This window comes from Antennarius striatus, chromosome 3 (genome assembly GCF_040054535.1).
Source record: "Antennarius striatus isolate MH-2024 chromosome 3, ASM4005453v1, whole genome shotgun sequence".
NCBI lineage: Eukaryota > Metazoa > Chordata > Actinopteri > Lophiiformes > Antennariidae > Antennarius > Antennarius striatus.
In genome coordinates this window covers 5,900,183-5,921,659 of record NC_090778.1, presented here as the reverse complement: position 1 = coordinate 5,921,659, position 21,477 = coordinate 5,900,183, and the positions used below count along the sequence as shown (strand labels likewise).

General features: G+C 41.4%; 1 protein-coding gene across 4 annotated transcripts in view; it reads left to right on the top strand.

Moving 5' to 3' along the window:
* Window positions 1-19,529, top strand: part of gnb1l (guanine nucleotide binding protein (G protein), beta polypeptide 1-like) — a 35,182-nt gene extending 15,653 nt beyond the window's left edge. For 3 of the 4 annotated variants that reach the window (XM_068311701.1, XM_068311702.1, XM_068311703.1), the window contains 3 exons: window positions 887-979; window positions 12,239-12,454; window positions 17,724-19,529. In XM_068311701.1, coding sequence (XP_068167802.1) covers window positions 887-979; window positions 12,239-12,454; window positions 17,724-18,002 — 588 coding nt within the window. In that variant the 3' untranslated portion in view covers window positions 18,003-19,529. The remainder of the gene's footprint in view (window positions 1-886; window positions 980-12,238; window positions 12,455-17,723) is intronic. The other variant, XM_068311704.1, reaches the window with a different exon arrangement.
* The last annotated feature ends 1,948 nt before the right edge of the window (window positions 19,530-21,477 follow it).

Sequence of the window (21,477 nt, the reverse complement as noted above, 5' to 3'; positions counted from 1 at the left end):
ATGAAAAAATTAAAGGTGACATTTTTTAAATAGAACTTGTAGGTTTAGGGTGCCGTCGGAGCCCGGCCGGGCACGACTCCCATTTCTGTTGAATTTAAAAAGTGAACCTGCCAGTTGTGAGCATTACACAGGTCAGCTTTTCTGTTGTTATGTCAAATGGTTAAGTCAGCTAACTTTTCTAGCACAACACAATAAAGCTTTCTTAAGTTGGACACTTGTAATTGAACATTGTTGGTTCTTATCGTATACGTTGCTATTGTTCTATGTCGTAATCGATCCTTCCTCAGCTGCTGTTTTCACAATCTAGAAGTCTCGTAAGCCTCTTACTTCTCTGCTACATAGCTGAGATAGCAAACAAATAGCCTGAGAAGTGTTTACACACTGAAATATTTGTCCATTTAGAGTATGCTATCCTGATACTCTTAGGATACTGCATTTTGACAAACTCAAACGTATACTGTATTTACACACAAACTGAACAGATTTAGTGTGGAACTAAGCGATTTTCAGATATTATTATTATTAGATATTCACATGTGTTATGCTAGCAGCAGCTACTGTAGCCACAAGCTGTGAGCCACAAGCAGTAACCAACAACTCTATAGAATCAATATGCGCAGATTGTTTCCACTGTCCCATTTGTGATACTCAACTTGGCAGAACACACATAGTAGTTCGGCCAGATATCTCCTAAGCAGATTTGATATATGAAATTGATAACGTTTCCCCAAAGTGGTAGCATACAACCATGTTACAATGCTGAACATACTAAGATAAATAAACGTGATGTACCTACTGTTCATTAGCAATTTAGCACTGGCAATATGGAATTGAATGAGCTTTCTTTCGTGAGTTTTATTATCTAATTGTCATGTTCTCTATGCAGGTCAAGGTTATTGAACTTCCCAGTAAGACCCCAGTCTGCAGTCTGGTACCAGATGCTAAACATGGAATGGTCATGTGTATAAAACTGTGGCAGGTAAGCACCAGATTCCTGTCGAATATCATTTATAAAAATCATTGCAGTGCTTTCAGTTAACTCCCCCCCAACTGGAAATATCCCTCTATAACTAAATCTCAGGCCTGACATCACCTTGGCAGCCATTATCAAAACCTTCTTTTTCACTCTTGTTTTACATGATGCTTCTTCAATACTTACCTGCTTTACTCTGATTGGCCAACAGCCAATGACAAGATAGAATAATGGAAAAGTAAACAAAAATACACTTGAATTAGAATTCACTGACTTCTGGGACATTTTTCCGAGCATTTCCTCTCAACTGGCGGGGAGTTCTAACTCTGTAATTAGAGCGTTTGAAAGGGCTGGGGGTTCACAGCCATATATCAGCCTGCAGCTGTACATCCAATCCCAGCAAAAATTTTGTGTTCTGTTTTTCTTAATGCTGTTGAAAGTTTTTTTTCCAGCCATTAACGAGAAACTGTAATTATTTTTATGTCTAATTATTACCTCTTTGGGATTTAGGCTTAAGGGGACAGAGTGGGGTTTAAGACTTTCACAAGACTGTGGAGGATTTTGAATAAATTCCATGAGCTGTACAGTTTACAGGCAACAGAAATCAAATCATAGTTTATTACTATGAAGCCAGAGGGATGCTGGCCCGTGCAGACTGTTCCTGTATTCCTGTAATACTAATTAGAGGTACTCTAATAGGTTAAATACAAAAACTTTGAAGGTGACATTGTGTTTATGAAATTATTATAGAGACGTGCAGAGCAGATTGTGTCTCAACATGCTTGCTGACATTGTGTTTGTGCTTTTCTTTCAATCCCTTTGATTTCAGTGTTCCGCCCAGCTTTCATCATTTGATTTATGAACTAATGCTGGTTCAGCGTTGACTGCCAGGAAACATAATGATCAATTATATTATTTTAAATTATATAATATCATTGTAATACGGCACAGGCAGCTGTCTGACTTCAAAGTCTAAAGGCCCAGGTAATTCTAAATCATTTCAGGCTGATTCCTTTCAAAGCCGAGCCGTGTTCATATTTTACTCTGACTGACCGACTCAAGAGGTACAAGCAATGTGAAAAGACAGAAACACCCAGTGTGTGTGTTTGTGCAGACACAAAAACCCTTTTTCACACACACAGCTCAAACTTCACACTCTGTCTGTCAGTCTTAAGAAATAAAATGCTCATGTTGCCTTTCCCATCAAATGTTCATGTGCTGCTCACAGTTCCCTTAACCTCACACAGCAGGAGGCAACAGCTGACACTGTTAGCCCTCTCTCCACCCTGTCTCACTCTCGCTCTCGCTCTCTCTCTCTCTCACACAAACACACATACACACACACACACACACACACACACACACACACACACACACACACACACAGAGTAAGAATCCACTGACAACGAACTTGTTCTTTGACCATCAAGATGGGGAGTGATTATCCACCATTATTTCCAAGACAGACTCAAAAACAGATTTATCATCGACCTTTAAGCCCTCTGTGACTGAGTTTATGAAAAAGATTAAATACGGCTTTAAACTACGCTTTCTTTTCAATTTAGCTTCCCTTCATCAAAATCCCACCCAGACCTGAGTTCTCATGCTGGACTGTTACTAAATGCAACACACCTATCTGGTGTCTCTGAATCTGATCATGAAAAGCCGTGGACAATGCAGCGGATGTGGAGGAAGACAGCGCCTCCACATGTGGGTTTTGACGTGTGCGGGGATGCAAGGCTTGGCCAGGGGTACAGTATTGATGTATGATGTGCAAGGCTTTTAATGTGAACAGAGGCTGGCGGGGAAAAGGAAATGTTCCTATACAGATATCCATCATTCTCAGCTCATCACCTCACTGCCTCGTGGCCATGACATCATTGAGAACAGGGACGAAAACCGGAGGAAACTATTGGTTCCTTATGTGGAAGTGGTGCCTGCCTGAGGCCAGTGGTGACCACATCAGTGAACAAACTGTTATTCTCTGTGTTCATGGTTTTGGATGACTTACCCTGTACGGAAATGGCTTAGAAGTGTTTTCTGAATACACAATAAATTCACATTCAGCATTTATTTGTCACTAATTAGTTATCTCAAGTTGAGCTAAAGATTCAGCTGTAGTTCCTGTCCAAGTGTTAATTATTACTTTTGAAATTAATTGAAAAGGACTAAATTTACTGTACAAAGCAAGCAAAATAGCACAACACACATCATTAATAAATAAAGCCACATAGCAGCTCCTGTAGCTACAGTCCAAACAAAACAATCGTAACAAATAAAAACAGATGCATCTTGGGTTACTTAACTTAAAGAAAGTGTAGAGGACTTAAGAAATTGCAGTTACAGCTGCATTTTTGAATATTTAACATGGGAATTTCCCCACAGTGGGACGAATAAAGGTCTATCTAATGTACTGAGGAAAACAGAAATGCATTCAAAGTGTCGGTGTGTAAATATTCAGAACACTGACCTTATGTGTATGAGGTCCATTACATCAACTCTTTTGAGACAATGAGGTAGGAGGCTCTAATTTAAAGAGGTCCAACAAGTTAGCCCTCCTCCCCTACTTAGTCTGTATTGTTATTAAATTAAAACATATCTGTTTTTGTTGTTCATCTATTTTCAAGGCAGTTTTGGTAAAGATATAACATTATTAATAAACTCAAATACACAAAAAATACATTGCTCTTAAAGGACTCATGGAAAACAAGTGCAACAAGAACTAATGCAGTCACAGACTGCAACATCCCGCGACACGCCTGAATTCAAAATTTTACCCTGCCCTACTTGCATCAAAACTAGTGCTTTTCATAGATCATTGCACTGGCTTTGATCTACCGTCTCACTCACACTGGCCTTCTCCCTCGTCTTTCTATCTTATTCGGTTCCTGAGTATACAAAAGTTGAACTTTGAACTTGAACAGTTTTTCTCAAGATCATCATCTCATTTTCATCCCCTTTGCTGCCCGAGTAATATGCATTTTGTTTCATCTCTCTATCTGCAACGGTTGCGAAGATATTTGGTAGACATACGAACAAACGGATGGATGGACGAACAGACGGACAAACACAAACACTGACAATCACAATACATCACCGCTTTGAAGCAGGATGTAATAAATGTTTGATGCATTGATATGGGCCGTAATAAAATACTTGACTCTTTGAAAACTCCTCAAAGGAGATCTAAATAAAATGTATTGTAGTCTAATCTGAGCCTAGTGATCACTTAAAAGAAGGGAGCACAAAACTGAAAAACAAAAAAACCAATAGGAACTCACGATGCTTCCTCAGCATTTGGGGAATTTTTAGAGATCAATTATGTGCCCATTTGTAGATCTGGCTGTCTTCCTGTGAAAATGTGGGGATGTTTCCTGCCACAAAATGATTCTGAATGAAAAGGAGCTGCTCTCCAAGGTGAGTGCAGTCAAAGTGATCTCAGAAGTTTCCGAACAGTTTTTGGATCAACTCAACCTGAGAAGAGACACATCTCTCACCTTTCATATGTGTCATTGCTGGTAGACCATTGCAGTCCTGGGATGTGAGTGAATGAGCAACAGCCTATGGATGTCACTTTTTGTGGGCTTTAAGTTTTCCCGCATCCTTACCTAAAGCATCTGTGGATGCATTTCTTCCAAATGTCTGTCTTTAGCCTGAAAATACCATTTGATATTTCCACTTTTGACAACCGCAACACACTGTGCAGATGAGGCATAATGGCCCCATAGATCTCATAGAGGAACAAACATGCTTTTCTGTCCAGTAACCTTTGAAGAATCAGTCCACTGTCAGCTTTTCGAAGTTTTAATAATCTCATCTGTCACGCATGTTTTGTCCTCTATGCCTTGGTTCACTTGTTGGAAATGTTTTGCTATCCAGGTTGAATCTGAAGGCCACCAATTAGATTGCTGCCCCTCTTCACTTCTACAACCATTGATACGATAAGTTTTCAGAATAGTCATCTTATCTAATTTGTCCACAGACATGATAAGTGCAGCCTTTTCTTACTTACAAATTGAATGAAAATTTTTAGAAGGTTCAAATTTTATTTGTGTCCTTTCTTAAGAAAATTTATCTTTGTTAGGTCAAATGTTTAAAATCATGACTTCTGATATTGAGTCAGATTAGTTTGATCAGTGAGACTGTAAAATATTTTAAATTGGGAATGTTTTCAAAACAAAAACGTCCAACATCACTGTTCATTCATTCATTTTCCAACCCGCTTAATCCGCTAACGCAGGTCGCGGGGTAGCCAGTGCCTATCCTGGCAGTCTCAGGGCGTGAGGCGGGGGACACTCCGGGCACGACGCCAGTGTACCGCGGAGCCACATAGAAACAAACAAACAACCACTCACACACACACTCACTCCTATGGTCAATTTGGGACCGGCCAATCAACCTGAAGCGCATGCTTTTGGAGGTGGGAGGAAGCCGGAGAACCCGGAGAGAACCCACGCAGACACGGGGAGAGCATGCAAACTCCGCACAGAGCGGGACTCGAACCCGGGTCCGCCGTGTTGTGAGGCAGCAGCACTAACCACTGCGCCACCGTGCCGCCCGTCCAACATCACTGTTGATCTCCTGAAATGCCTGTAGTTCATTTCCTTCGTTTTACATAACAAAATCTTCATTAACAATTTTAAGATGAGAACATCTTCAATTATTTTTTTTCTTTTTATAGTATGATTACTGTTTATTCAACAGATAGATAATCAGCAAATTAATATAGGAAACAATCCTTAGTTTTAGCCCTGAAAAAGCTTAGAATAGAAAACTGCTTAATTTTGTCTTCAAAACACAGTAAAATTCAACTGATTTAATCTAATGGTTCAGCAATTATTGTTATTATTGTTTATATTTGTTTATTATTGTGCCTCCATAGACATCTTTATTTTCTTTATATCTTTAAACATCCCAAAACAAATGGCATTGTTTTGTAAGAAAAACTGACTTGACACAAATAAAACAAGTACCTCTGAATAAACCTGGTATTTCAGGTATTCTTCTTCTTCTTTTCCTTTCGGCTTTTCCCTTCAGGGGTCACCACAGTGAATCAATTGCCTCCATCTAGCCCTGTCCTTCGCATTCTCTTCTCTCACACCAACTACCTTCATGTCCTCCCTCATCACATCCATAAACCTCCTTTTTGGTCTTCCTCTAGGCCTCCTTCCTGGAAGTTCAAAACTCAGCATCCTTCTACCAATTTGTTCACTATCTCTCCTCTGGACATGTCCAAACCATCTCAGTCTGGCCTCTCTGACTTTATCTCCACAACCTCTAACATGTGCTGTCCCTCTGATGTGCTCATTCCTGATCCTATCCATCCTGGTCACTCCCAAAGAGAACCTCAGCATCTTCATCTCTGCTACCTCCAGCTCTGCCTCCCGTCTTTTCCTCAGTGACACTGTCTCTAGACCAAACAACATCGCTGGTCTCACCACAGTTTTGTACATCTTTCCTTTCATTTTAGCTGAAACTCTTCTATCACACGTCACACCTGACACTTTTCTCCACCCGTTCCATCCTGCCTGTACACGCTTCTTCACCTCTTTTCCAGACTCTCCATTGCTCTGGACTGTTGAGCCTAAGTACTTAAAAACCTCAACCTTCTTGATCTCTTCTCCCTGTAACCTCACTCTTCCACTTGGCTCCCTCTCATTCACACACATGTACTATGTCTTATTGCGGCTAACCTTCATTCCTCTCCTTTCCAGGACAGACCTCCACCTCTCTAGCTTCTCCTCCACCTGTTCCCTGCTCGCTGCAGATCACAATGTCATCTGCAAACATCACAGTCCATGGAGATTCCTGTTTAACCTCGTCTGTCAGCCTGTCCATCACCATAGCGAACAAGAAGGGGCTCAGAGCTGATCCCTGATGCAGTCCCACCTCCACCTTGAACTCCTCTGTCACATCTGCAGCACACCTCACCACTGTCTTACAGTCCTCATACATGTCCTGCACCGCTCTAACATACTTCTCTGCCACTCCAGACTTCCTCATACAATACCACAGTTCCTCTGTGGGCACCCTGTCATAAGCTTTCTCCGGATCTACAAAAACACAATACAGCTCCATCTGGCCTTCTCTGTACTTCTCTATCAACATCTTCAAAGCAAATACTGCATCTGTGGTACTCTTTTTTGGCATGAAACCATACTGCTGCTCACAAATGTTCACTTCTGCCCTTAGTCTAGCTTCCACTACTCTTTCTCATAACTTCATTGTATGGCTCATCAGCTTTATTCCTCTGTAGTTGCCACAACTCTGCACATCTCCCTTATTCTTAAAAATGGGCACCAGCACACTTCTCCTTCACTTCCCAGGCATCTTCTCACTATTTAAGATCTTGTTGAACAACCCAGTCAGAAACTCTACTGCCACCTCTCCTAGACACTTCCAAACCTCTACAGGTATATCATCAGGACCGACTGCCTTTCCACTCTTCACCCTCTTTAATGCCCTCCTCACTTCATCCTGACTAATCTTTGCTACATCCTGGTCCACAACAGTCACTTCTTCTAGTCTTTGTTCTCTCTCATTTTCCACGTTCATCAACTCTTCAAAGTACTCTTTCCACCTTCCCAGCACTCTACTGGCACCTGTCAATAGACTTCTGTCCCTATCCTTAATCACCCTAACTTGCTGCACGTCCTTCCCATCTCTATCTCTCTGTCTTGCCAACCGGTATAGATTAGTCTCTCCCTCCTTACTGTCCAACCTAGCATACAAGTCATCTTAAGCTTCTTGTTTGGCCTTTGCTATCTTTACCTTCACCTTACGCTGCATCTCCCTGTACTCCTTTCTACTCTCCTCAGTCTTCTCAGTGTCCCACTTCCTCTTAGCTAACCTCTTTCTCTGTATACACTCATGTACCTCCTCGTTCCACCACCAAGTCTCCTTATCTACTTTCCTTCCAGATGACACACCAAGTACTCTTCTACCTGTCTCCCTGATCACATTAGCTGTAGTTTTCCAGTCATCTGGAAGCACCCACTGACCACCCAGAGCCTGTCTTAACTCCTTCCTAAAAGTCATGCAACACTCTTCCTTTTTTAGCTTCCACCATTTCACTGATCTCCCTCAGGTTACACCGTCTACACAAGATGTAGTCTACCTGTGTGCTTCTACCACCACTCTTATAGGTCACCCTATGTTCCTGCCTCTTCTGAAAGAAAGTATTCACTATAGCCATTTCCATCCTTTTTGCAAAGTCAACTACCATCTGTCCTTCTGCGTTCCTTTCCTGGATACCAAACCTGCCCATCACTTCCTCATCACCTCTGTTACCTGCCCCAACATGTCCATTGAAGTCTGCACCAATGACAACTCTCTCACTTCTAGGTATGCTCTGCATCACTTCATCAAAGTCCAACCAGAATTTCTCCTTCTCCTCCAGCTCACATCCTACCTGTGGAACTTACCCACTAACAACATTGAACATCACACCTTCTATTTCTAGCTTCAGACTCATCACTCTATCTGACACTCTTTTTACCTCCAGGACATTCCTAACAAACTCCTTCAAGATAACTCCTACTCCATTTCTCTTCCCATCTACACCATGATAGAACAACTTGAACCCTGCTCCTATACTTCTAGCCTTGCTACCTTTCCACCTGGACACACAGTATGTCTACATTCCTCCTCTGCATCATGTCAACCAACTCTCTACCTTTTCCTGTCATAGTTCCAACATTCAACGTCCCTACTCTTAGTCCTATACTCTTGGCACTCCTCTTCTCTTTCCTCATGCGAACGCACTTTCCTCCTCTCCTTCTTTGACCAACAGTAATCCAATTTCCACCGGCGCCCTGTAGGTCAACAGTGCCGCTGGCGGTCGTTGTTAACCCGGGCCTCGACCGATCCAGTATGGAAGTCATAGGTTTGATTCGCATCTTTGATTTGGCAAAAGTTTTACGCCGGATGCCCTTCCTGACGCAACCCTCTGCATTTATCCAGGCTTGGGACTGGCACAATAAGACACTGGCTTGTGTCCTCTTGCGGCTACATTGTATTTCAGGTATTCTGACTTATTAAAATATAAATGAAATGTCAGATTGGATGCCTTACCAGTTCATAAACTAAATATAGCAGCACATTTAAATTGAACATTATGAACATTCTGTGAAGCATCCTGTTGCAGGATTACTTTACAGTGTACAACATAGTGGCACCCAGCCTGCTGGTGGCCCTTATAACATCACCATAGCAAAGCAACATAAATGGATTGATTGAATCGTTACAAATAAGAAATATTTTTTCTCGCTTAATGATATGAATACAGTGCACCCTCACACATTTGCGCATCAACGCTCGCAACTTCACCTCATCGCGGATTTTTGTTAGACAGTCACGCAATATTGTACGGGCACTCTATTGGCTGACGGCATCCAGAAGTGCGCTATGTTCCGTGATTTTCGGACTTACGTGATACACGAAAGTGCTTTAAACAGTCGATAAGAGTGTGGTAAAAGGTAGTAGATAGAAGATGGTTTAATGTCAATACGGGGAGGGTTCATAAATTACCGTAAATAATAACATAGTTTGTCGTTCTATCGAGGAATTTGTTAATCGCGTGTGGTTTCTGGAACACACTACCTGCGAGGCACGAGGGCGTACTGTACTATGCTGTTCATTTGAGTTACAGTAATTATAACCTCATTTATACAACCTCGCCCTTCCTTCTACAAATTTTTGTGGAATTCCTTCCAGTGCCTGTAGTTTTAGTGGAAGGCTGCTGACAAGCAGACAAACCAAGTAAATAATGGACATGGCAAGAAGGAAAAATGGTATGCATGATTATTGGTTGGTTGAGGCCCAGCTAATAGCCATTTAAGAGATCATGCAGCATCAGTACTCTCCATTGGTCTGGACTCCTCAAGCAGCTTCCATCCATCTGTCTTTCCAGCTGCTCTGTGTTGATGAATCAGCTCCCAGAGCCCCTGCCCCTCTCCAGCAGAGAGCCCTCTTGTAGAATGGTCTGTGGAGGATATAATGAATTAGGTGTCTACCCAGGGTTCTCTGACCTCCGACCCATGACATCATTAATCAAGGAGGTCCTACGCTTAAAGTGAAATGGTGGGCCCCTAGCCTGGAACGCTTAGCCTGGGCCCTGCTGGCAAGTAAGGGCCACTGATTTTCACTTGTTTTTATTTGTTTTCATAATCCCTTAGTGTTCGTCGTCGCTGATGTGTTTGGAAGGAATACACAGCTCTGTCTATAATTTGTTCAAAGCTGGAAACAGAGAAAAATTGAGCGTTAAGTGAGAAGAGGACTTGAAGATGGATGAAAGGATGGCAAACCTTGGCCCCTTCTCACATATGGAAAACATTTCTTTACCTCCTTGCTTTTGCAGGGCACTGCTCTTCTGAATGTCTGGTGGTGTTCTGAAGCAAAGACACAAGTCAGGACTGAGTGTATGCTGGAACTGGGAGCTTGCAGTCCTTTTGAAATATATTCTTCCAGAGGCTAGTGTGAAGTCGTTTAGTCTATGGAAAGTTCAGATCTTTGTTTGGATAACGCTCTAGGCATATGTGGACATAAAGTCGACTGTATTAGGCAGCACTAGCCATGCTAATTAGATGAAATGTGGGATTGCACAAAAGTGACATGGATGAGTTCTCACCTTGTCTCTCCCTCCTCGTCTATCCCTTTCTTTTCTCAAGTTTCTATCAGTTCTCATTCACATATTTAGTCAGTGAAGTGATGTCAATGTTGACTCTACCCTCCACACATCTATACCTGTCTGATGTCACATTTTAATTGAATAGAAGCTAGACTGTGGGGTAATCCGTAGCCTTTTTACATTGAGATTGTGCAACAGCTCCATAACAAAGACATTTATGGAGGGAGTAATAGTAAGACAGTACTTCACCTCTACACAGTACATAATTCCATCACAGTGTGGTACTATAGAGGACAAGCCGGCATTCCACAAACAAAAGGGCCCCAGCATAAAACACAGCAGCATACATGTCTACACTCTGAATGGCACACAAAGTCATTACGTCACCACATTTATTTTTGACTACGTTGGGTGTGCTTGGTTTATAATACCAATACAATTGTCATATGTTTGGTATGAAGTCTGATATTATTGTTTTATCGTTGACTTTCCATGGGTTCCCTCTAGTAATGATGTAATAAAATGCAAAAAACAATCATATCCCTTCCTTCTTACGGTGATTCATATCTTGCTCTTGGAGGTACAACATTTTTGTTAGCACTTCTGTTAGAAGGATTTCTGTGATGTTTTGATTCTTTCTTTTAGCTGCTTTTCACTGCTTTTAAATACATTACTCGAAGGTCACGCACTTTATTGAAATTATTGATTCATTACACTTCATTCTGTCCTGCTTCTTTGCCAATTTGCTCAGAGGCAAAACAACACTGACCATCCATTTTTACTTCATTTTTATACATTTATACACAACATTAAAGAACAATCCAGGTCCCCACTCCCACCATGAACAGGTGGGACCTGTTACCATTCTCTTAGCCTTTTTACATGCATGCCTACATTATAGCAAAATTCTGCTGGTTGCTCTCTCTATATTTACCAGAGGTAGAATGATTTAGGTTTTGCATCTGATATGTTTGTGTTTGTACATCTGGTTTCATTTCACGTCATTTGAAAGATTTACTCTAATTGTTTTCCCAGTTGGAAACGGCTGGATCTTACAGTATGCCCTTGGAAAAAATGGGATGAAGCAAGGTTATAGAATGTTTTTTGTTCATGTGGTTTTTTTTATTTATTTGAGAGTATGAGTGAGGCGTGTAGAGCCAGAGCAATCTGGAAATTGAGCTGAGTAATCCATTAATCCGTCAATTCAGCAATAAGTTAAGGCTATGTATAACAATACAAGAAGAGCATTCTTAGTCCAAAACAATGAAGCAAGTGAACAAGAACTTTCAATTTTAAATATAAAGTATATTTTTCACTTTGTTTTTTTACTATATGCATGTGTAGCAATAGAGTGTGGCTCACTAATATAGATGAGGGCCAGAGTGAGGAGTGGTGTAATGGAGGTCTGGAAAGAGAGCAGCTGGCTGATGAATGGAGCCCACAATGTCTTTCCAAGTGTCAACGGGAGCTTCCAGGATGATAACCTCTGCTCTGCTCAGCTTCCAGCATCACACAGTGGTTCCTGTGGTTTTAACTGCATAACACCCACTTCACATCTTACCTCACTCTCCTCGTTGTCTTCTGTCCTTCTCATCTAACTGTTCCGCATTTCTCTTATCATCCTCCATCACTTGCAGCCAGACTCAGGTCCTGGGCCCCTACTACTGGCTGGATACGAGGATGGGTCCCTGTTACTCTGGGATGTGACCCAGAGGTCCAAGCTGTGCCAGGTCAAAGCACACCCTGAGCCTGTCATGTGCCTGGCCTTTGACCCCAAGCATCTGAGGGGCATATCTGGCTCCTCAGAGAAGAAACTCTCTTCATGGATACTGGACAGACAGAACAACTTGCAGGTTAGCAGAGCACATCTTGAGAGGGGTGGTATGGGATTGGTCTGATGAAGACAGTGGTTGGGGGAAATGTTCCCATGGGATATTGTTCCAGTAGTCTTTCTTTAGCTTGATACTTCATGGCTAATTAATGATGGCACATATTACAGTAGATTGAGGTAATTGTGGAACTGGGATGAGAGAAGTTCTCTCTTCCTCGATTGGACCCCCGCTGAACAAGCAAATGTGAAGCGGGCAGCAGGGGTCCTGTTGCCATAAATCAGCTGTTAGTTACATGGCTTTGGCAAGGCCAAGGACTGGACCATCAGTCCAGAATCAAACCACACACAGTGACGCTGTCACATGACCCATTGCGGGGTAATGGTAATAGTAAAAGGGACATTTATTCTTTTCTAATATAGCAATTAAAAAAATAACATACTGTACAATAGAGGTGTTTACAAACCTTCTTTCCACTCGTCAAGTTCTGATAACACACAAGTATTTCGAAATGGTCCAGCTGACAACCTAACTGCTTTACCACAACAATATGCTGCCATTACAAAAGAGATCATATCAGCATTATACCCTGATTAATTTCACATAACAGCCAGTGCTTCAGATGATTTAAGGTCTTATTTGACACTATTTTCTCTTGATTTCATGAGCAAAATGGAATGCTTCCATTTTGCATCCAACCCCATGAGTCATGGTTGAAGGTAACCTGAGACTGATGTAGTGCTCCTGCACAGTGAAGGGGTTTTATTCTGTCAAAAGCGTTCTAAAAATGAAAGTATTTGCAAGGCTCCATGTTTTCAGTGTAAAATGCATCCAACAACACACTACCAAAAGGTCTGATTCACTGTACCAAAGAAGGGGAAAGTGATTATTTGGTTTATTTTGTTTAAGCAATAAAATATTCGGCATATAATCCAGGATGAGGATGAGAGGAAAAAAACACATGGAGAGGGAAAAGATCCAACAGGGGCTTTTAAATTATCCTGAAGTGCAGCTCAGTGTGACGTCCAGACAGCTATCCACGGTTCTTCCCACAAAAGTATTTTTGTGTGGCAGAAGTAAGAGGTGGGGGATCCTGCCGGGTGGCGAGCCCAGGCCTGGGTCCTGACGGATGACCCGTGAGAGGTAATAAAAATATCAAAACCTCGGAGGCCCCTTAAACAAACAAAAAACACATCTGCAGTAAAGGGAACAGTAGTTCACAGTGGGAGGCTGCAATAAAGGCTGAGGAGGCTATAAGTACCACAGCATCCCACTTCCCACAAATTACACCCGGGATATAGACCAGTGTAGTGGAACTAGCCGGCAAGATAGATGCTTTTTGTGCTATGAAGGGGAAACTGGATGTGACACAACACAGCACAGTTATGATTTAGTGAAGCTGAAAGGCTGTGAAGTGAGCTTATCAAGGCCAGATAAAGACAGATACCCTTAGGACTGGAGGTTAATGTATTACACATGGCTCCCAGAGGCCTTTATCTGCTGTTTGACCTGGTTGGCCTGATATCTCCTCAGAGTAATGAGGCTTCATCTTCAGCCTTTTTCTCTTTTCCTTCCATCTTACATTTTTGGGAATGTGTGAGTGTGAAACTATGAGGGTGTGGGTGTTTGAGTTTACAGGCTGTTAAGCCAGAAGGACATATATTTAGGCGGTCACTCAAATCTATTGACAAGTTCAGTGACAAGTTCCTCCAGGATCAACAAAAAGACTGGAAATCAAGAGAGCGGTAAAGAAAGAGCCCGATTAGTAGTGTAAATCAAGCATGACTGATGGCAAACTACTTTAGCAACTGATGACAGTTCACCACAGGTGGAACTCCTGCTCCTCATCTTCAGTGTGAAAGTATCTCTGCTGTTGCCCACTAGTAACCACTTGCATGCTGTCTTTTATGATGTTTTTCAAGCATGGCTTAAAGTATGGTTAAGATCATATCAGCCTCAGTGTGCTGTATCCGAGAGAGCTACCTTCATAAATATGATCATTGAACAACCTTCCTCCTAGTCTCTCTTTTCTAAAGGGGGACTGCTCACCTGTCTGACACGTTCATCTCCTGTCAGCTGAAGCCAAGCTCTGACAGGCACGGTGACAAAAGCCTGTAATCTCCCTGCTGTGGAGTATGATTCAGGGACAGGGTGTGTCAGAAATACCTGCGAAAATCCTCCGAGCTGCTAGGCTTGAGTGAGTGAGCGATGATGGGACGTTTCAATAGATGAGTGTGAACGCCAAGATCTGTGCCAAGACTGAGGGAGGATGGGGAAAAAAACGGGTGCGAGGCTTGAGTGAGGTCTGACAAGTGGATGCTCTTTTTGAACATTTCCACTCTCAAAGAGATGCTGCAAAAGAAAATCCTACAGTGATTTGTTTTTCGTTTATCTGTTTGGGTTTTTTTTATTTGATCTGTCATAGACCAAAGAAAGTGTTGTGGACCCAGCTGCTGAACAGAGACGGTAGCCGCCTGACAGCTGGGAAAGCTGGCGTGAAGACAGCTTGCCTGCTGCGTGTGTGTGTGTGTCTACATGCTGTAACACAGGCAAGAAAGGAGTGTTCAGGCAAAAAATATAAGGATTATGCCCAAATACAGGATCTGTTTATAGTGCGATAGTAAGAAAACAAGGGAAAGAAGAATGGGGCATGAAATAAAACAAGAATGGACTCCCCAGCTAGGGTGATTGGATTTCATTATGCGTAGAGACCTACAGTAGTTCATATTCTAACATTTTCTTTGTAATTCATGAAATTCGTGAATGTACAGTAAGCATCATTGCTGATCTTGCTGCTATTTGCCAATGAAGAGCATCAAATTAAAATAATTTTGACAGGAGAACATTGAGAAATAACATTGAAATAATTTCTTTATGAATCAATGGTTCTTTTGCCAATATCTTTTGTCTGTACCTAGAAGTGATGACAGATTTCTTGTTTCATCAGCAGACCAGAATCTGAAGATCATCAAATGAAAACAGTTACAGTCACAATAGATACTAAGAAAAAAAAACACATTAAACAAGGTACAACCAGTTGATATTTTTGCTTGAAGAAACAGTTTGACGTGATCTGAAACATATTTCCTTTCATTAGTGTGTTGAGAGGATAATTGCTTTCACTTTAATGTTTGTGTGGTAAATAAGAAGCAGCCAGTTAGTTATATAACACAAGTCCTGGAAATGTGAAAACAATCTAATGCCAAAAGATTTTAAATTAATGATAAATCAATTACTAATAGTCTAGTCATTCCAACGCTAATGTTTTTACAAATCTATGATATACAAAGAGCTGTATTTTTTATTATGCTGTGAATGAGTGTGTGTGTGTGTGTGTGTGTGTGTGTGTGTGTGTGTGTGTGTGTGTGTGTGTGTGTGTGTGTGTGTGTGTGTGTGTGTGTGTGTGTGTGTGTGTGTGTGTGTGTGTGTGTGTGTGTGTGTGTGTGTGAAATAATGTTGATTTGCAATAATCAAAAAATTGATGAATGAGTCTATAAACATTTGGAATATAATGACAAATATTTTTTTTCTTCAAATAATCCAGAACTCAAACATACCCCCTAGCAATTATATAAAACAGTGTTAAGAAACAGAACCAAAGCTCTTTGAATTTTTTTTATATGAATCATGATATCCTTTTAAACAGTTGTTACTTTGTTGATTAACCAATGAATTAACCCACTCATCTGCAGTTACGGCAGTTTTGCCATAAGTTGGTGCATTAAAGGCAGAAACACTGATCACTGTTTTCTTTGGAACCAGCAGAGCTGCACAGGGGCACTGATTTTAAATTCTGTGGGTCACCTATTTATCTCACAATTTTTTTTTGTACTCTCTCCGACCGTAGAAAGTAAAAACCCACCAGCCCTGTTAAATTACCATTACTAGACCATCAGCCATACACTACTTACAACTGACCCTTTAATGAAACAAATGCCTTTTCCTGACACAAACTATGGGAAGAAAAACAAACAAAAACAGACACTTAAACCCATCATTATCAGGAGTCTAATGCAAACCAGATGGAGAGAGACAGGGGCATACCAACTTCTTGAGGTAATAACAAAGCCCCAAACAATTTTTCACCTCCTAGGTTTCTTTGCATCAGCGAATCTGGCTTGTTTGGTCTAACTGGCCACACTCTGGTTCACACTAGTGGCAGCGATGATGGTTGGGGTAAAACTATGAGTCACACTACCCGTTGAAACCTACTTTTCTCTCTCTGTTTTGATCAATGACATTCCCCTTTGCTCCCTCTCTCCCTTGCATTCCACTTTATCCACTTGGGCTATGAGTACCTGGCTTATATCTTCCACATGCAGCTTACGGATGGTTCCTGCCCGGAACAGGAGCATGCAGATAAATTCTCTGCCGTCTCCTCCTATTCAAGATCATTAGTTTCCCCAGATACAAGTCATGAAGTCAATTTTACGCTGTCCAGTTTGATTTTGTCTGCCATATCCAGATGTTGGTGTCAGATCCACAGGTTCAGCAGAGATCTGCAAGAGGAGCATGTTCTCTTCCCTGGAATGTCCACCTCAGCAGGCCATGTAGATAGGGATCTTAGCCGCCATTCATTATAGCATGTCAGAATGTTGCCCTTTTCGAGAGATTGATACAGTCCTTGGGACACTGTAGATTAGAGGCAGAAGGAGCTGTGCCTAATCTTTAGCAGGCAAATGTTACAGAAGTGTGCTCAGGGACTCTTCTCTGCTGACCAAACCTTTCAGTTTGAATGGAATTAATCAGGGACGCTCGAAGCAACAAGGCCTTGGCAAACAAGCATGTCAGTGAGATGGTCTCTCTTCCTTGCAAACTGTGACAAAGGTAACTGAAGCCCTGTTGTGCTTCCAGAACAGGCCTCCAACACTCCAAACTAAATAGTGGGATGCAGAGATATTTGCTTGCAGCCTCGTGCATAATGTTTTATGGTCGATGATTGAGTCCCAAGAGTCTACAGCCAGGTTCAACAGACACACATCTTCACACTTGAGCTTCAGTCATCAGATCAGCTGATAGTCTTTCCCTGCAGTGTTTGTGTTGGCCTCAGTTTCCTAGACGGCAGTGATTAATCGAGTCAGTGACCTAGTTTGTCTGATTATTTTTGTCTTCCTATTTGCATTAACAATAGGTTCATTTGGTTTTAGATTTTGCTGATTATGGCAAGAAAACTGCTATTCAGCATCCTTTGCATTTTCTTCTAGTGGGGAAGCGATGTAACACATTCTAAGGGTGCATAGTTCTAATCTGTTAAATACCTGCGGTGATCCTTTTCCTCTTTGTGCTTTTACAGTTCCAGGACTCCGTGATGCTGGTCAACCCAGGAGTTTCCCAGCTGTGCATCAGGGGAGACAGTAAACTATTGGCATCAGCGGGCTGGGACCATCGGGTGCGGGTGTTTGGATGGAAGAAGCTGAGACCACTGGCTGTTCTTCAGTACCACACTGACATTGTGCAATCTGTGGTCTTCTCTAACCACCAGGATCCCAGGCAAAGACTGCTAGCTGCTGGGTCCAAGGATCAGCGCATCAGCCTGTGGTCGATATACAGTGAGAGAGCTGATACCGGTTGAACTCTGAGCTTTAGGAGGATGTATGGACTGGTGTCTTGATCCCAGGTACACAGACGTTGGTGTGATCACGCTGCTGAGGGCAGACAATTCAGCATTTGCAAAGAACTGTGGTTTGCTCTCTAGAGAGGTTTATATCTATTATGTTTGTCCAAACCTCTCAATATTTGTCCAAAATCTCTCAATATTTGGCTCCTGTGTGGACCAGCACTATGTGGAGCCTTTGAATAACATTGATTGTCATGAATTACAGTAGATGTCAATTTTGGGTTGGTTGACACTTCTATCCACCTGACTCACTTTAAAATAAAACAGGCACAATCGTAAAATAAAGAAAAATTACATTTTCTGTGAGCACCAGTTGAGTACCCTTCTACATAATCTCTTGAATGACTAATTTTATGTAGTTCTTTCATAATCTATCATTGCATTGATATTAACTGTAGTGTTTTTACCATTTATACATTTTCTGATCAAATCAAATGTCATACTCAAACATTGTGTACAGTTAGCATCAATGGTACAATAGGTGGTAAGTGTGCTGATTAACTTTGTTGTTTATTTAAAGATAAAGAAACTGAAGGATTTTTTTTCTCAAAGCCTTATTTTCTTGTGGCGTAATAAATCGTTTTCCTCCTTCTGTCTATCAAAACTGAGCTTCCAACCTTTCCAGCTCAGTTTGTGTGAGCTGTCTGTGCAGCTACATGATTGCGTTGACTAGTTTAATAGGTGATTTGCTCCAGTTCTTTAGAATTTGAGTTACACGATGCACCTGAGTAGCTCTGCATTCTTGTGTTGTTATTTTAGCGGGTCTCAGCTTAAAACACAGGCCTTCGAGTCTGACCTGAGTTGTATTTGTCAAACAAGGTTAATCACAGGGACATAAAGCATAGTGATCAGTTGGTGTAGCGGTGATACCGATCCACTGGTGCTGACCTTCATCAGCATTACTTCAGGATCACATTAATTTATTTACCTCTTTCAAGAGCAGCCAAATTTAAGAATTCTTCAAAAGAATTCAGTTAAATAAGTGAAATGAAAAATAGACGATTTTTCATTTGCGTATACTTGTTATAAAGAGATGCATTTGTCATGCAACACCCAGACAGTACAACGAAATAGATTTCTGTCTCGAATAATACCTGTTTTAAGTCAGTGAGCAGGATGGGAGCTCATGTGTTACAACACTGCACTGGGCTGGGGTCAGTGCTTCAAACGTTTGTTGCCCTGCCTCATAAAGGCTTTGTCTCGTGGGAATGACCCCAAGTGGAGAAGCTCATCATGCAGTACAGGAAAAGCCTGAGAAATCAAAGAGCCAGACCAGCATAATAACCATGAATCATTAGTGGACAGAGGAAAGACATGGTCATTTGCTAGACAAGCTATCCTGCGGTGGTGCTACTGTCACTGAAAAAAGTGTGTAAGTACATGGTTGGCTTCCTTGCTTGTATTGGAGGATGTTTTTCAGGTGTTATTGTTTTCTTAAAAATTGAAAATCTTTTGCTATTGTTTAAAAAAATACATGGAATAAAAATTATCTTTTTCTCATCTTTGTGTCTGGTCATGTTTTCCTTGTTCCCTGCCAAGCCCAATCTATATGTTTTGTGTCTGACCCCACTGGTGACATCTTGCATTTATAACTGCTTCCTAACTGCTGTTGGATTTGAACAAACGCCAGAGGTGGTGTGGGCCAGTTTCCGTCCATCCTCTGATAAATCAAATGCAGGTCCATTGGTGCAGATGTCTGCTGAATGGTGCAGACAGCTTCCCGCTGGCCTTAGAAGTGGCTGGCGGGGTGGTGGTAGACCTCGTAAATCACTTCATAATGGATCATTTGGGAAGTCAATAAATGGACAAGGAGACCGTCTGCACAATAGGTCCTGTGCTTCACTTATCACCTAACGTGTGTATTCCTTGCCCTCAAAGGCCAAAGGTCAAACTGGCTTAGGGTTAGGATGTAATCCGTTGTTTTGTTGGTGTGTGGTTGGTGCTGTCAGTACTTAAACATTTGGTGCATTCATGGAGATGGAAAATGACCCCACAGGCCCTGGTTATTTAGAGAAAATAAATTATCAAAAATATATGAAGAAAATAATTTCTGTAGGAGCCAAAACTAACATTTTGCCTCATGCTTAAGTTTGTTTTATTTATTTTCTCAAGTGTGACTTGATACAAGTGTATCAAGGTTCTTGTCCAGTGGTGATGATGTGTTTTGATGTTGCGCATAAAATGTCTGTCGGCATCTTCATACTGACCATAAACTGCGGCACCTTTTTAGAGGAGAAGCCATGGGGGGAAAATGTGAAACACGTGTTCTGTTGACTAGATGGAGATGGCTGGTTTACCTGGCTTGTTTTTAGTAACTGCCCCCAGATTCAACAGGCAGGCGGGGCCCGACAGCAGAAATGTACACAGAGGTGATGGGAAGGAATCGAAACCACACAAGGCCTGTCACAACAGATGTTCCAGATGCAGTTGAGTGTCAAGTGATGCCTCAGGTTACATTAACATCTATTCCCTACCTCTTCATACTTCAATTGTAAGTCCTTGGCATCGTATGTCCTGGAGCTGAGACATCTGGGCACATGAAGTGTTGTGCAGTGAAACCTGGTCCACACAGGTAGCTCTTCTACTCTGTGTGAACTGAAGGATATATTGAAGTATTGCCCATGAAAATGACCTAAGCCTTTTGAAAGCAGGTTGGACACTTTTTGGGCGCATATGTAAAAATGTAATGTGAAATTTTTTTTCCAGCACAAGCTCCATACAATAGTACTGTAGTTATTATTCATGTGCACTTCATTATAATTCCTCTAGTAGGTGCAATTTCACCGATTTGCCACTTTGGGGAGACTGCGCTTTTTGTTTGGTGTTAAAATAAATACCGTCTCTGTCTATTGAATGAAATATTTTACATTAACTCAGTTTGATAGACTTTTATTAAAGTAGTCAATACTTCTAAATGTTTCTAATTTACAAAGGTTACTGCAGGTCCCTCAAGTTGTAGGGCAGGGCTACATAATGAAGGCGGCCTACAGGCGTCAATGTCAAGTCTCACTAGGCAGATGCATACCACACCACAGGCACTATGCGTAGAGAATGCAAATTATGGGGGATATTTTTATTGCTGGATACATTTGGGTACAAAGTTGACAACTGATAATAATGCAGGTGGGGAGAGGGTTTTTCCCTGTCGTTTAGGTATTGCAGCACATTTGTTCAAGTGCTTAACTTCACTATAGGTTTTTAGCTGCTTCTGTTTGACTTGAGTATTTACATTTCATTCTACTTTACACTTCATTACAATTTAGAGTCAACGGTTGTTATTCTTGTTCATGATCAAGAGTTTTTGATGTAAACCCCCCCCCCTAAAATAAAACACCTTCTTAGAAATCAAACCAATTTAAATAGACTAATTTCTACTGCTTGCTATTAACTAAGTGGTAACAGTTGAAATTTAATCTAAAAAAGTAAAAAT